The following is a 15,110-nucleotide window of genomic DNA, read 5'->3' on the forward strand; positions in this document are numbered from 1 at the left end:
CAGATCTTAATACACATCTTAATAGATTCAGATGTGTATTCAGATTCAGATGTCTTAATCTTAGTACACATCTTGATATTCAGATGTGTATTCAGATTCAGACGTCTTAATCTTAAAAAAAACAAATGAGGCCTAAGTCCTCTATGGACCCACTTTTGATGCTTGGTCCCACCTTTCCAAACTTCTTCCTTCCTTATTGGGCCATCACCATGTAATGGAATAGCTTATCCTACACCCTCGAACACCATATTAACTCCCAATTCCTTTAAACAAATACCCTGTTAGGCTCTAACCACAAGTTCCGGATCCGATTTAGATCATTTCAACTGTTACAATATTGTCAAATCAATTTCCCATTTCCAAAAAAATGAAAATCCGTTTCATTAGTTGTATCATAACCGGTACTTCAGATATTTGATTATTGTCAAAGATAAAGTAATTTTCAAAAGATAATTAGTCACCTTAGATAAATTAGCCTAATCAATAAGAAAATAATGCTTATTCAAACAATTAAAAGATTTTTGATAATATGAACCAGATAGGCTTTTAATTGGAATTTGGAATATAGGAGTTAAAAAACAAGTAGGTATAATATATAGTATTGGGACTTTTGCATTTATAAAGAATGAGGATAAAGATTTATATAGAATTGGAAAGGGCAAATATAGATCCCACAAAAATACAGATTAATGTCAAATATTTTCGCTCAAAAAGAAAACAGGAAAGGTTAGAATTACTTTTTCATTACAAAGGTAATACTGAATTATTTCGATCTTCAAACTAATAGTAGTACTACATTTTTGTGGAGTACAAACTTTTATCCTGGACAGCAACGCAGTGAATCATCCGCTTTCCCCGAGTCCAAGATATTTCTTTTCTTTTTCCCCCGGAGTCCAAAGATATGTGCACTTTTTTTTTCGGAAAATAAAAAAAGAAGAAGATATGCGCACTTTAATTAGCATACACCCAAACAGTTTTCAGTGTAGTCGTTGGTTCTAAGAAACGGTTTCTTCTTTTCTCTCTTCTCTACTCCACAACCCCTCCCCCCCTCCCAACTCTCACTTCCTTCAGCTGAGATTTATTGTATTTCCTATAGATGGAGATGAAGCTTTCCAACTGTTTACCGAGCCAAAAATGGTGCGGAGGAGGAGCACCTTTTGTTAGACAAGTAAATGTTCGATTCTATCCACTGTCTTCTCAACGTTTGCTTCCACTTCTAGCTTCCGGCAAAATGCGCCACCGCAACTTCAGGTACTCCTATTCTCCATTCCGTTTTCACGAAGAATCGAGTAGTGTAGATTTGGTATGGATCAGTTGATTGCATTTCTGAAATATTTGAGCTGGTTTCGTTGAGTGATTTGAGGTTTATATGGGGAAAATACTGAGTTTCTGTAATTTATTTTTAATTTTGAGCTGTTTAATTAGGAATTTGTGATAAATGAGAGTTGCCGAGAGTCAGTTGCTTTCGTTGGAGTTGATTTCCTGTGATTTTGATTCTGTGTTGACTGTTGTGGAAAATGCTTCTAGTTTCTCTTTCTTTCTTTCAGTTTCGTTTTTGTTCTTCTTCTTTTTTTGGTTTTAAATTAGGTTTAGGGATTTATTTGAAAGTGTTTAAGCTCTATTCACTGATATCGTAAAAGATATTTACACAATCATTGATTGGTAACTTGGGATAAATGGTAAGTAACTTGCTACAATAGGTAAAATTACGCTGATAATGTAAAATTTAGTTAACACTGTCAGTATACATAACTTAAATCATATTTGAAATCCGTTTGGAAGGGGTAGTTGAGTGGATTTGAGTTGTCGAGATTTATTTGCTTTAGTTTCTGTTAGTAGGAGTAGTTTTGCTCCGATTTGAAAATTTGTGTGTGGAAAAGTCTTTTGAGTGTTTGATTCTTTAATTAGGGTTAGTGCTTTGCTTTGAGTTAGGGAAGAAGAAAACATTTGTTATTGATTCAATCATGATCCGCAGAACCTGGAACTGCAAAAGATGAACAACGATATGCTGCAATTTATTAGTTTGGAACTTTACTTAAATAGCTTGGTGAAAAATGTATCTCTAGAACTCGGGTAGATCAACATTGTTGGGAAAACAAAATTGATCTTCTTTCTTATCTCCAGCTGCATTAATTGACTATGCTCTGAAATTTCCAGTTTGCAGAACAAGAGACAACAAACCAAGAAAACAAATATTGAACGCCCGACAAATGTTGATCTTCAGTCAAGTGATGCTGTAGATTCCAATACGAAAAATATGTCCAAACAAAACCTATCAAGTTCAAATCAGGAAAGCTCAATCAAAGAAAACGTTGACACTTTGACAGAAGCCGGAAGCTCCGAGGAGATTAGTTATTTGGTATGTTCTTTGAGATATTGGACAATGAGATACTTGTAGTCATTATGTACTGTGTGTATGTTGAATAAGGGTTTACAAGTGCGTCATCCAAATTACCCCTTTCATTGAATTCTCTGAGCGGAGTTTTTCACAAATCTAGGACCCTATTAGAGCTATCTGAAAATCTCTGACATGCCGCAAAGAGTGCCTCGAGGAGAGCGTGCCCTTATTTTGGCCATTGACAAATAACTAAGCGCCGTTCAGCATTTGAACTAAATTGCTCTACCTTGTGCTTTTTTTATGGATCTTTCTCAAATTATGAAGTATGAACTATGTGCCAAGGTGGGTGCTTCGTGATTCCATTAGAAAAAGAGAGTTCTTATGTTATCATATTTAATTTCAAAATATACATGACTCCTATGCACTAGAGCTATAGTTTCTGTACACCTACAAATACTGTAAGAAAAATGGAGTTCTTTAAATGGTTTAACTAGTATGCTAAAAAAATTTCCGAAAGATAAACCAAAGAAAGCTGAATGCGCCTTCCAGACCTTCATGCTGCAATTCTTTCTGCTGAGTATATTGGCCCCTGAGCTTTCGTGCCAATCAATATATTTAATGCAGGAGAGTTAATTTTCTTGGACCTCTCTTTCATTCTTGTCTTTCGCAAATCTACCAATACTTCCTTGCATTTTCTACCGACCTATGACCTATACTGTATCATTTACATAAGTATGAAACCTGATCTATCATCAGTGTATATGGTCCTAACAACTTAGTTTGCGTCACATAACATCCATATTATTGTTGTGGTTGGAGCAGAAGCTAGCAATTCAACAGAGGTTTGATGCATGTCATACATCCTCAGAACTAAGCTCCACCAGATGGTCTTTATTTTGTTCCTCGCTAATATAGAAGTTGAAAAGATTCTTGTTTCATATCTACTCTTTAATCAGTAATGTCTTTTCTTTTTGTTCAATTCATCCTAATGGTGCATATTTCTTGGGATCATTAATTGAATACCTCGTGATTGAAACAGTCTGTCGACTCAAATGAGGAGGAACAACCTTCAAGTGTTCATCTTCAGGATTTGATTGGCATGATAAGAAATGCGGAAAAGAGTAAGACAATTCTGGTTTTCAATCTTCAAGTTTACACTGTTTGCTATTTCACGGTTTTCTCCCCTTGAAAGTTTGTGTGAATTCATCAAAATCAAAAGAATTGTTGTGTAACTTCATTACCTTCTGAATAACATTTGTAGATATTCATCTACTCAATGAAGCTCGAATTCGTGCATTAGAAGATCTTCAAAAAATTCTTGGAGAGAAAGAGGATTTGCTTGGAGAGATCAACATTTTAGAAATGAAGCTGGCAGAAACTGATGCACGGCTCAGAGTTGCTGCCCAAGAAAAAATACATGTGGAACTTCTAGAAGACCAGTTGGAAAAGTTGAAAAACGAATTGTCTAGCAGTAGAAGCAGAGAAGAAAATGTGCTTCATGTGAATAATTCAGTTCCTCTTTCAGATAACGATTCTGTTAATTCACTGAGCGAGGAACTTGATTCCTTAAGGAAAGAAAATATATTATTGAAGCAGGATCTTCAAGCGTTGAAGTCAGAGCTTACTAATATCAAGGAAACAGATGAACGCATTTTAATGCTAGAGAAAGAACGATCAGTTCTTGAATCTTCTTTAAGTGAGTTGGGATCTAAACTAGCTACATCTCAGGAAGATGTTTCAGAGCTCTCTGCCTTGAAATATGAGTGCAAAAATTTATATGAAAAGGTGGAACACTTACAAACATTGCTAGCTAAGGCAACTAAACAAGCAGATCAAGCAATATCAGTGCTACAACAAAACCAAGAGCTGCGAGAAAAGGTTGATAGGCTTGAAGAATCACTTGAAGAGGCTAGTACCTATAAGCTTTCATCTGAACTAATGCAGCAAAAGATGAAACTTCTTGATGAACGTCTTCAGAGGTCTGATGAAGAGATACAATCTTATGTCCAGCTCTATCAGGATTCTGTCAAGGAGTTTCAAGATACACTCGATAATTTGAAAGAGGAAACTAAAAATAAAGCTCTAGATGAACCTGTAAATGATATGCCTTGGGAATTTTGGAGTCAGTTGTTGTTGATGATTGACGGTTGGTCTATGGAAAAGAAAATCACAAAGGATGACGCAAAGTTGTTAAGAGAACTGGTCTGGAAGAAAGATGGACGTATCTGTGATGCATATATGTCATGCAAGGAAAAGAATGAACGTGAAATTATAGCGAGATTTCTTAAATTTACGTCATCGTCAACACGGTATGTCTAGTTTTAGTAATTCGCAACAGAATATTCCTAGTTTAAGGATATAACTTGCAGTTTCTTTTCTGGTCAATCAATAGTCCGGGACTGCATATCATCCATATTGCAGCAGAGATGGCGCCAGTTGCAAAGGTATAACGGCTCCTCTCTGTGGATTTTAGTCCTCTATTTTATGAAGAAAATGAATCTTAAGCTATATTTATTTGTTTAACAATTTCTTCAGAATGCATTGTTGGATTGTGTGCTCTGTATTTAGGACGACGCAATTGTCTCCTTACATCGATGTACAAAGGGGGGAAAGACAAGTCTCTAAAAATTAGTTAAATAATAGTACCTGGTTTTAAAGATGAAGGCAATTACTGTGAATTGGTTATAGATCATCTTTTTATCGTAATTCCAGATAACTATAGGTTAGGCCAGAATCACATATGCACCTAATCTATAAAAAGTTATGTTCTCTTCATCTGTGCTTTGTGGACTTTTCCTGGTGGCTGGTGCTAATGTTCGTTTGGTACAAGTATATACTTACCTTTTCTCAAAAAATATTTGGTTAGTACAAGTGTAGCAAAGTAGGCTGCATAGGATAGCTAGTCATGCAACCAGTATTTCTACTGTTAGGATCTTGGGTCATTCTTATTTGTTTTTTGTTCTCTGTTATGCCCTCTGAAAGATGCACATTCTGTTGTATGATACTAATGTATTATTCGTCCTATTTAAGTATAATAAGCTTCCAAGGACAATGCTTGGTAAAGTAAGCAACAACTGTATAATTATATCCTCAAAACTAAGCACCAATTGTATTGGAGGCATTTGAAATGCCTAAATTTATTTTAAAGGAGTTCTTAATTGTCTCTTAGGTAGGTGGTCTAGGGGATGTGGTGACAGGTCTTGGCAAGGCTCTGCAGAAGAAAGGACACCTTGTGGAAATTGTTCTTCCTAAATATGATTGTATGCAGTATGAGTCAATTAAAGACATGAAGGTATGCTTGAAAGTCGACATTCCAATCATTATTTTAGTAGTCTTAGTAGCCCAGGTTGTATTATGATTTTAAATCACCTAAATGGTTATATTTCTACAGGCCTTAGATGTGGTTGTTGAGTCTTACTTTGATGGTCGGTTATACAAAAATAAGATCTGGACGGGCACTGTTGAAGGTCGAGAATATTTACGGTCCACAAGTGTCCATTTCTTTGTACACCTTTTGCATGTAGGCTTGGCGATATCATATTTAGTTGCTTTTATTTTTCAGGCCTTCCTGTCTATTTCATTGAGCCTCAGCATCCTGGTAAATTCTTCGGGAGAGGACAACTTTATGGGGAGCACGATGATTTCAAACGATTTTCATTCTTTAGCAGGGTAGCACTTGAGTTACTACTTCATGCTGAAAAGAAACCAGATATAATTCATTGCCATGATTGGCAAACAGCTTTTATTGTAAGATGGATTCCAATTTTTTTTACCTTTTAGCTCCTGTTTTTCATATATTCAGGATTCTATTATTTCATGAAGGCACCACTTTATTGGGATCTATATGTGCCAAAAGGATTGGACACAGCGAGGATTTGCTTTACATGCCATAATTTTGAGTATCAAGGGACTGCACCAGCATCAGAATTAACATCTTGTGGTCTTGATGCTTATCACTTGAACAGACCAGACAGGATGCAGGACAATTCAGCAAATGATAGAATAAATTCCGTGAAGGTAGCAAGATATATGATGATAAGTTGTTCTAACTGATTTTTGTGGCTCCATTGCTTCCATGTCAAATTTTTTAATATGCAGTGTATGTGGTTCTTTCTTGTTGCAGGGTGCAATTGTGTTTTCTAACATTGTTACCACAGTTTCACCAACTTATGCTCAAGAGGTCCGGACTGCTCAGGTATGGATTTCATTTCCCTAGGCACCTTCTCTTACCTTCTGTCTTCGTGCAGCAAGCAGTCATGCTTTTAATCATATACTTGGGTAATTGGTTTCTCTAGTGAGACACGATAGGTTTTGTTTGAAATGCAACTTAAATGGGACTTTTGAACCATAGTTTCTGCAGGGCCTCAACTGACCTGTTGTTGCCAAATCTTCATCAGAAAAGAAAAAAGATCTGTTGTTGCCAAAGAGTCTCAAAATATATATCTCTTCGTTTCCTTCTTCACTCTTTCCTCGTCTTTCTGGTCTCAAAGAGGCTGAATATTCCCCTGTTGACGTCAAGGATTGGTTTGAAAATCTGAATGTCTTCTGTAAACCACTGACTGGTGACATCCTTGGTTTTATAGGTCCAATGATCATGTCTTTTGAGTCTTCATTTGATTTAAGTTAGCCATCTGGCCCGTATATTTTCAAGATGGTAAAATTTTCTACTTTTGACCAAAACTATAGAAGACTTTGAAACTTAATTTGTGTAGACCTGATATTTGACTCGATCAAAAAGCTTATTCGAGATCTGAAAAGTCCAAAGGTGGTTTGGCGGAAGCATCAAGTTCTCTTCAAAAATTGAGTGCACATGCATTTGAGTTCTAAGCTTTATCTCATATGATACATGATGATCGTTGGGTGTGTAAATGATCCAATTTGCAAGGTGAATATATAAATTACTTGTGCATGGTTCAAGTAAATAATCCCGTTCTCCCACTAGGCGAGGAAAAAAGTTACTTTAGCAATCTTTTTTATGTAAGATAAATGTTATTTGATTGAAGCTAGTACCAAGAAGGCGCTGAGGACACTTAGTAAATCTGTTATCATGTTTAGACTATACTTTTCCTCTTGCTTTAACAATCATCACTTTACACCTTGCTTGATGAATTTCTGCCTCTCAGTCAATTTTCATTTATGATGTACAGGGAGGAAAAGGACTTCATGCAACAATTAACTCCCACTCTAAGAAATTTGTTGGAATTCTGAATGGAATTGATACTGATGCTTGGAATCCTGCTTCTGATAATTTTCTTAAGGTCCAGTATAGTGCCAGTGACATAGAGGGGAAATTAGAAAATAAAGAAGCTTTAAGAAGACTTCTAGGGCTCTCTTCTTCTGAAATTAGACGACCATTGGTAAGAATTTCCTTCATTTAAAAGAAGTTATGGTTATGATCTCAGTAATTCTTTTTTTATCAGTAAATAATTATGATCTCAGAATTATACTGCTACAACACCAAAATGCTTTAGTTAGTTTGCGACTAACCTTTTAATTATGAGTTTCAGTACAAAAACTATTACTTCTTCCGTCCCATTTTGTGTGACCAGACTGGATTTAAGAAACAAAAAGACCTTTGACATGTAAGCCAGATATATGCAAAGTGTCAACTTTTAAATGATTGCTGGTGAGAGTTTCACATGTCTTTTTCATTTTGTCTCTCCTTATAAAAGAATAAACTTTTATATGAAGTGGGTCCCAACTAGGCATGTCATTAAGGGTAAAATGGGATGCTAAGATAAATAGTTTCCAAAAGAGAAATGTGTCATTCATTTTGGGATAGACTAAAAAATAAAGTGTGTCACTTAAAATGAGGGACAAATGATAGCAGTAACTGTTTGCACTCCAATTGAATTCAGGGCCTTCGAGTTTGGATTTGGTGGAGAAAAGGTTTAAAGATCAGAATACTGCTGAAACTACCATTGGTTTCAGAGGATTCCACAAATGTGAATTTTCTGAACATATAAAAAAAAGTGTGATGACTCTACTCAGTGCCGGAGCCAAAACTTTCACTAAGAGGGGTCAAAATACAAAGAAGTAAACCCACGTACAAGTCAACGGGAGTCAATATATTGTATATACACATAATTAAAAAAAAATTAACTTTACATAATGTAATTTTCCGACAAAATACATGTGGCTCCCCACCGACTCTGTTTATCACTTACTGAGTCCATGAACGAGACTGTAAAGAGAGGCAGATTACGTGCATAAATAAATTTAGTCGGAAGTCTTCAGCCTAACCTTAAAATCTGACTATGAATTCAGAGCTGCAAGGCGTGCTGGTGGGTTTTCCTAATCATTTATATCGGCCATGTGTCATTTAATTTCATTGTATCTTGCATAATCCTTCTCTCAAGGTAATATTGTTCAGTCCATTAGTTAGCATGGGATAATATTTCATCAAAGTTAACTTGAGAAACATTCGTTTCAAGTAAAAATATCTTGAATCAAGTCTAAATTCTTAGAAAATGTTGGAATGTCATGTGTTAAGAAGTGGTGATGTTTAGATTCCATGAGTCATCCCACTGTTTATTTTATCTTTAACAGTAATTAGATGACAGTAGACTACTGATTTTATTGTACCAATCGGCCTATCTTGGCATCCACGCCCTTATTTATCACAATATCTGATGTAAATATACTTACTGCTTATAACGGAAGTTGAAAAGCAAAGATAACAAGAAAGACATGGTGTAGGTTATGTCAAAATTTTCAAATACGATATTGGAGAATTGATAGCTAACAAGTTAAGAAGAACATCAGTTGGGCTGGATATACTAATTGACATTGCATTATGAGATGCTGAGCTTATTCTCTCAGTTTGGATAAGGACTTCCGTATCACTTATAATTTTAACCTAAGATTGCTTGGTTACAGGTTGGTTGCGTAACAAGACTGGTTCCTCAAAAGGGTGTGCATCTTATTAGACATGCCATATATAGGACTTTGGAGTTGGGAGGTCAATTTGTTCTTCTTGGTTCTAGTCCTGTGCCACATATTCAGGTAATGATTTCCTTTTCCTTCGCAGCATCATGCTATAGGAAAATACAATCATCATGACGTCTTAATGATGATATTCAGATGATATACTTTGCTGAAATTTGGCACACAAATAAGTCTGTTTAGCTCAGGCTTTTAAACTTTGTTTATCAATAAAATGAGAAATGCGGAAGAAGAAGAAGAAGAAGGAAGCTCTATATTTCCAGTTTCGTCAATAGGAATTCACACTTGTACAGAAAGATAGCTGTTGGATCTTCTAGTTAGGTGTACATGAGAATGAAGAATTCAGTAACCAAATCCTTCCAGTCTAGAAGTTCTATGTTTTTGTTTCTGTGCTTATCAACTCAGAAATCCTGTCTTTATGGAGACACCCGAAACTTGGAAACCCCATAGCACCTCTTTTTGACGATTCAAAAATGGTTGGCATCAGTCACATCTACATTCCTTAGACAAAGTTGTCTTTTCTTTTCTTTGAGATGATGTGTTCTTTTGCTAAAGTCAGGTATGCTGGTTTCTTTTAATTTCTATGTACTATGGTAAACCATCCCCATTCTTACTTGTATTCTTTTTGTATTGGTACTTAAATGAATTGAAGCATTATTTTTTATTCTTATTTCCCCTGAGAGATGAGGAGGCTTGGGTTTTGCTAGATTTTCTATTAGTGGCTTCTCCTTCCATTGTTAATCATGGGAAAATAATAAAATTGTATATGATGGAAATTTAATGCTTCTCTGTCATGATACTTCTCAGTTTTGGTATGTTACATCTGCTTTTTCCATGTTTGTTTCTTGTCAAACCTTTCATGTGAACTTTTCTGCACTTGCTGTGGATTCCCCCACCGTTTGCTCTACCCCTAGTGCATCCTAGCATAATGTTTAGCATTCTGTCAACTCATACATCAATGTTGGTGCAGAGGGAGTTTGAGGATATCAGAAACCATTTCCGAACTCACGAACATGCTCGGTTGGTATTAAAGTATGATGAGGCTCTTTCCCATTTGATTTATGCAGCATCTGACATGCTTATCATCCCATCCATCTTTGAGCCTTGCGGCCTTACTCAGGTCATTCCATAATTGCTTGAACACTTTCTAGTAAATGAAGAACCTTTTTAAATAACTCAGTATTTTTTTGGCTCTAATGTTTGAATCCGAATTCTATTCTGCAGATGATAGCGATGAGATATGGGTCTATACCAATAGCTAGGAGAACAGGGGGCTTGAATGATAGGTTCGTCAACGCGACACGGCAGGGCTTCTTTATTAATCAGAGTTCATGGTTATACTGTTTTATATTTATTATTAACCATTCAAATATGTTTGCAGTGTTTTCGATGTTGACGATGACACAATCCCGGATCAGTTTAGAAATGGATTTACGTTTGTGACTGCTGATGAACAGGTAACCTCACTTTAATAGCTAAGAGCCTAAAACATTAGTAAAAAGTTGTCCAAGACATAATACTGGTTCAGTTTTGCGCCTCATTAGCAAATTACTGCTGTTCGGACTCTGCATCAAGCATTGTTCTTTATATCGAGCATCAAGCATTTGTTCTTTATATCGAGCACTTGTTCTTTGTATCGAGCATCAAGCATTGTTCTTAAACGAGTTTTATGTTGCACTGTTTCATGACCAGGGATTCAACAATGCCTTGGAACGTGCATTTAACTACTACATGAACAATGCTGAGACTTGGAAAGAGCTGGTTCAGAAGGACATGAACATAGATTTTAGTTGGGATTCGTCAGCATCACAATATGAAGAACTTTACGATAAGGCTGTTTTGAGGGCAAGAACTGCAAGTCGTAGTTGATCTCTTTCTAACCATGATTTGTTAATTCATTGATCTAAGCTGCTTGTCAGTGCCATCATTCCGTGGTGATAGCATCCATTAGGGGATAACTGGGCGAGCAACCCTTGACAGAACATTGTGATTCATAACAGTAAAATGCATGTATGATGTCGGACGTCAAAGGTGAAAGTCAGAATTGACATACCATCTGCGAAGCTTTTCCGGCAAGAAAATGAACAACAGAGTTTTACAAATTTGTATAAATCTCTATGTTGTTAGTAAATATACATTCTTTTCGACCAAATATGTAGTTAGTATATACTTCGCATAGTGCTTACAACTTAAAGCAGAAACACAGACAGTGTAGTCAACTTGTTTAGTACGTGAGATCTTGTATAGATTTTAAAGAGAATCCATTAAATTCCATAAGCTGCTCTGGTCTGTAAAATCAAGTTTAAGCTTTTAACAGCTTTACAGTGTTTTTAGTTACTCGAATGTCCAGTGGTCATTAGGCCTTTTTTCCTGTGTTTTTTTCTTCTTTCTTTCTTTTTGTGGCTGTTTGATTAATGGGTATGAAACTCAGAAATAAACAGTCATTTAAACACAAACAAAATCTCATTATATTGTCAAGTAGCTCACAACAGCTTTACAAGGCCATCAAACAATCAGAATTTTGAGAATGTTTTAAGATTCACTTTCCGGGCACAAAGTTTGTGGCGTATGCCCAAGCGTTGTTGTTAACTGGGTCTGCAAGGTGGTCAGCAAGGTTCTCTAATGGGCCCTTTCCAGTAACAATGGCTTGAACAAAGAATCCGAACATAGAGAACATGGCGAGTCTTCCGTTCTTAATCTCTTTTACCTTGAGCTCAGCGAATGCCTCTGGATCCTCAGCAAGGCCCAATGGGTCAAAGCTACCACCAGGGTAAAGTGGGTCGACAACCTCACCAAGAGGCCCACCAGCAACACGGTAACCCTCAACGGCTCCCATCAAGATAACTTGGCAAGCCCAGATGGCCAAGATGCTTTGTGCATGGACCAAGCTTGGGTTGCCCAAGTAGTCAAGTCCACCCTCGCTAAAGATTTGGGATCCAGCCTTGAACCACACAGCCTCGCCAAACTTGACACCATTACGAGCCAAGAGCTCGGGGAAGACACATCCAAGAGCACCAAGCATAGCCCATCTGCAGTGGATCACCTCAAGTTCACGGTTCTTGGCAAAGGTTTCTGGATCTGCTGAAAGTCCAGCAGTATCCCACCCGTAGTCACCTGGGAATTCACCGGTCAAGTAGCTTGGGGCCTCACCAGAGAATGGGCCCAAGTACTTAACACGGTCTGGGCCGTACCATGGGCTGCTAGATGCAACGGGTTTGGCGACGGTCTTTCTCATGGAGACCCTTCCATTTCCAGTGATTTCCGAGGCAGATGGGGAGAGTTTCACTGCCTGTCCAGCAAAAGAAGGGGAAGAAAGAGCCATTGTAGAAGCAGCCATGGTGTATGAAAAGAAAAGTGAGTGGTTGATAGTTTGAAATGCCGAAGTTGGCTGTGATGAGCTGAAGTTAAAAGTTGGGCTTCACAATATATAGGAGTTAAGAGCAAAAGAATCCTTATCTTGTGATATGTATATCTATGATCTCATTGGGTATCAAGATTCCATAGGCAGCAGTTGATGCGCACTTGGCGATCTCTAGTCCATCAATTTTCCAAGATTTTTACTAGGGGACCCGACCCATGTGTGGCTACAAAGGATGGCACTCTATCCTGTGATGATCTGTGAGCTCAATACGATATCTCCTCCTTTATCCATTTGGCATTTCTCTAGATTTTTATCTACCGGCAAGGTGTAAAAGACACCACCTCTATGCTCATTCAATTTAAGACGATTATATTGTCGTGCATCTTATGTCTCTGGTTTATGTTATTCTAATCTTAAGCTGAAATTTAGTACTACTACCTAGTTTATTAATTGCGGGGTATTTAGTATTGCATGCTTATGAATGTAAAGCAATGAGATTAACAGATGATATACCCTGCCAAATTTATTCTTTGAAAATGAATCAAAAAGGAAAAGAAGAAAATACAAATGAATTAGTAGGTTATTAGTGGCATAATACCATATGCAATGGTATCAATTTTCTGGATATATATTTCTTTCGCGGCATCAGTACTAACAAAGTCAAAGACTTGAAACTTTACGGTCGGACCTTAACTAAGCTATTTAAATTAACTGCTTATATAGCTTGTTTTATGCTTTCCTCTGTACTAGACAACATAAGCAAGAGTCAATATCATAGTTACGTAACTTTCAATTCATAAAAACTGAAGATACTGGTTATTAGGTTTTACAAATTTGAGATTACAAATGCCGGCAATGCAAGAACATATTACATATGTTCAAAAATAATTAACATAGGTCTACTCTTGGATTTTTGTTACTCTCATGGTCATGAAAAGGTATTCTGCACCATCCATTCAATGGTGCTACGCCACGACCACACAGACGAATGTGAATATTTTCTGGCCATCTATATATTGCACTTAGTGGCGAAGCTAGGAATTTCTCCAAGAGTGTTCAAATTTAAAAGAAGTGAAAACAAATTCCGACAAAGGGTGTTCAATATGTATTATATATATACCTGTAAAACATAATATTATACTTATGTGCACAGTGCAATCTTTCGATTGAATGGGCCAAAATTGGGTCTAGTTTAGCGAATGCAGACGGACAAGCTGAGGCCGAGGTCGAAACCAAGCACTGTCCAATGGCGAGAAGTCGCTCAAAGGGGGAGACCAGTACCGAGGTCGAGCAGAAAGCAAACGCCTGCAGTTGTTAGAATATTCCTATAATTGTGAATAGGAATATTCTGTTGAAGATTCCCCCACGTTGTACTTTATTTTTAGGGTTTCCTAGGGAGATCCCTTATAAATAGGAAGAGAGAGGAAACAAAGGGGATTCGAAACCTTTAAAAAAGAACATCTTGTAAAGAGTTGACTATCAAGAATATACAAAAAGCTTGTCTTGCTCTCTTATTTGATTCTGTCACACAATATTCTTTTTTAGTTCATAAGATCCAAGAACACATAGTTCACTTTCAATGTCTGCTATCAGACGTTGTGGTCAGAAGAAGGAATCATCCATCTCATCCAACACTTGGGTGACAAAATTCCTTCTTATTACATTTATTACATTTATTGCATATTTTCATCCTCATATTTATTACTAGTCATTGCATACTAGTTCGGCATTTGTCGACCCAAACACAGTCCATACCGTCCAAGTTGTTTAATTTCGGATCTGAAGTTTATTACTTTTAACTTGGATTCACCCCTTCTTTATTTATAAATTGGTTTAACTGAAAGGGATTAAAACTTTTTGATCAAACAATTTGGCGCCGCCTGTGGGAAGTTCCTAGTTAAAAAGTTTAGTTTCATCTAGATCTAAAAAAAAAAAACAACAAAGCTCCATTTTTTCTTGTTTGCACAAGCTAACAATGGCAGGAAAAAGAGAGGAAAGACTGAAAGCAATGATGGGTGTCACTACCAATCTCTTAAGCACCATCAACGAGGTGGACAGGAAAGACGAGGAGAACGTGACGCCGAGCGTCTCACCCAGGCAAAGTGATTCACCTCCTCCTCATGGGAGTGTAACCGCTTCACATGAGAAGGGAGCCTCCACGTCCACGACGGAAGAAACGTCGCCCGCAGCAAAAACGTTATTGGAGGCGTGGCTGACAAGCACCCTAAGCAGTATACTCGACAAACTCGCTCAAGGGGCGAGTAGGAACGCTGCACGAGTCGGCACCCCAATAACCATCAGCGAGCAACACGCACCTCCCCAATAGGTAACCCTCACACCAATGTTGATGCAGGTAACGACGCCCTCGTAGCTGTTCTGAAGAAAATGGAAGAAATGGAGAATAAAAATAAAGCGCTCCGCGACCAAATGAGAGAGCACCAAGAAAGAGTTGATATGGTACCAGGC

At 37.2% G+C, this 15,110-nt stretch overlaps 2 protein-coding genes across 2 annotated transcripts; one reads left to right on the forward strand and one right to left on the reverse strand.

The window, feature by feature from the left end:
• Positions 1-951: 951 nt before the first annotated feature.
• On the forward strand, positions 952-11,648 carry LOC109238231 (probable starch synthase 4, chloroplastic/amyloplastic). The gene is made up of 17 exons (XM_019404659.1): positions 952-1,005; positions 1,097-1,251; positions 2,158-2,359; positions 3,378-3,459; positions 3,600-4,647; positions 4,731-4,782; positions 5,508-5,630; positions 5,730-5,805; positions 5,901-6,085; positions 6,161-6,355; positions 6,462-6,533; positions 7,486-7,695; positions 9,218-9,343; positions 10,254-10,403; positions 10,508-10,569; positions 10,665-10,740; positions 10,976-11,648. Exons 2-17 carry the CDS (start codon positions 1,097-1,099, stop codon positions 11,150-11,152), a joined length of 2,991 nt encoding a protein of 996 aa, XP_019260204.1. The 5' UTR covers positions 952-1,005; the 3' UTR covers positions 11,153-11,648.
• A 79-nt stretch (positions 11,649-11,727) lies between these two features.
• On the reverse strand, positions 11,728-13,070 carry LOC109238232 (chlorophyll a-b binding protein 21, chloroplastic). The gene has a single exon (XM_019404660.1). The coding sequence runs from the start codon at positions 12,618-12,620 to the stop codon at positions 11,823-11,825; it is 798 nt and encodes a 265-aa protein (XP_019260205.1). The 5' UTR covers positions 12,621-13,070; the 3' UTR covers positions 11,728-11,822.
• Positions 13,071-15,110: the final 2,040 nt, after the last annotated feature.

This window comes from Nicotiana attenuata, unplaced genomic scaffold, assembly GCF_001879085.1.
Source record: "Nicotiana attenuata strain UT unplaced genomic scaffold, NIATTr2, whole genome shotgun sequence".
NCBI classification, from domain to species: domain Eukaryota; kingdom Viridiplantae; phylum Streptophyta; class Magnoliopsida; order Solanales; family Solanaceae; genus Nicotiana; species Nicotiana attenuata.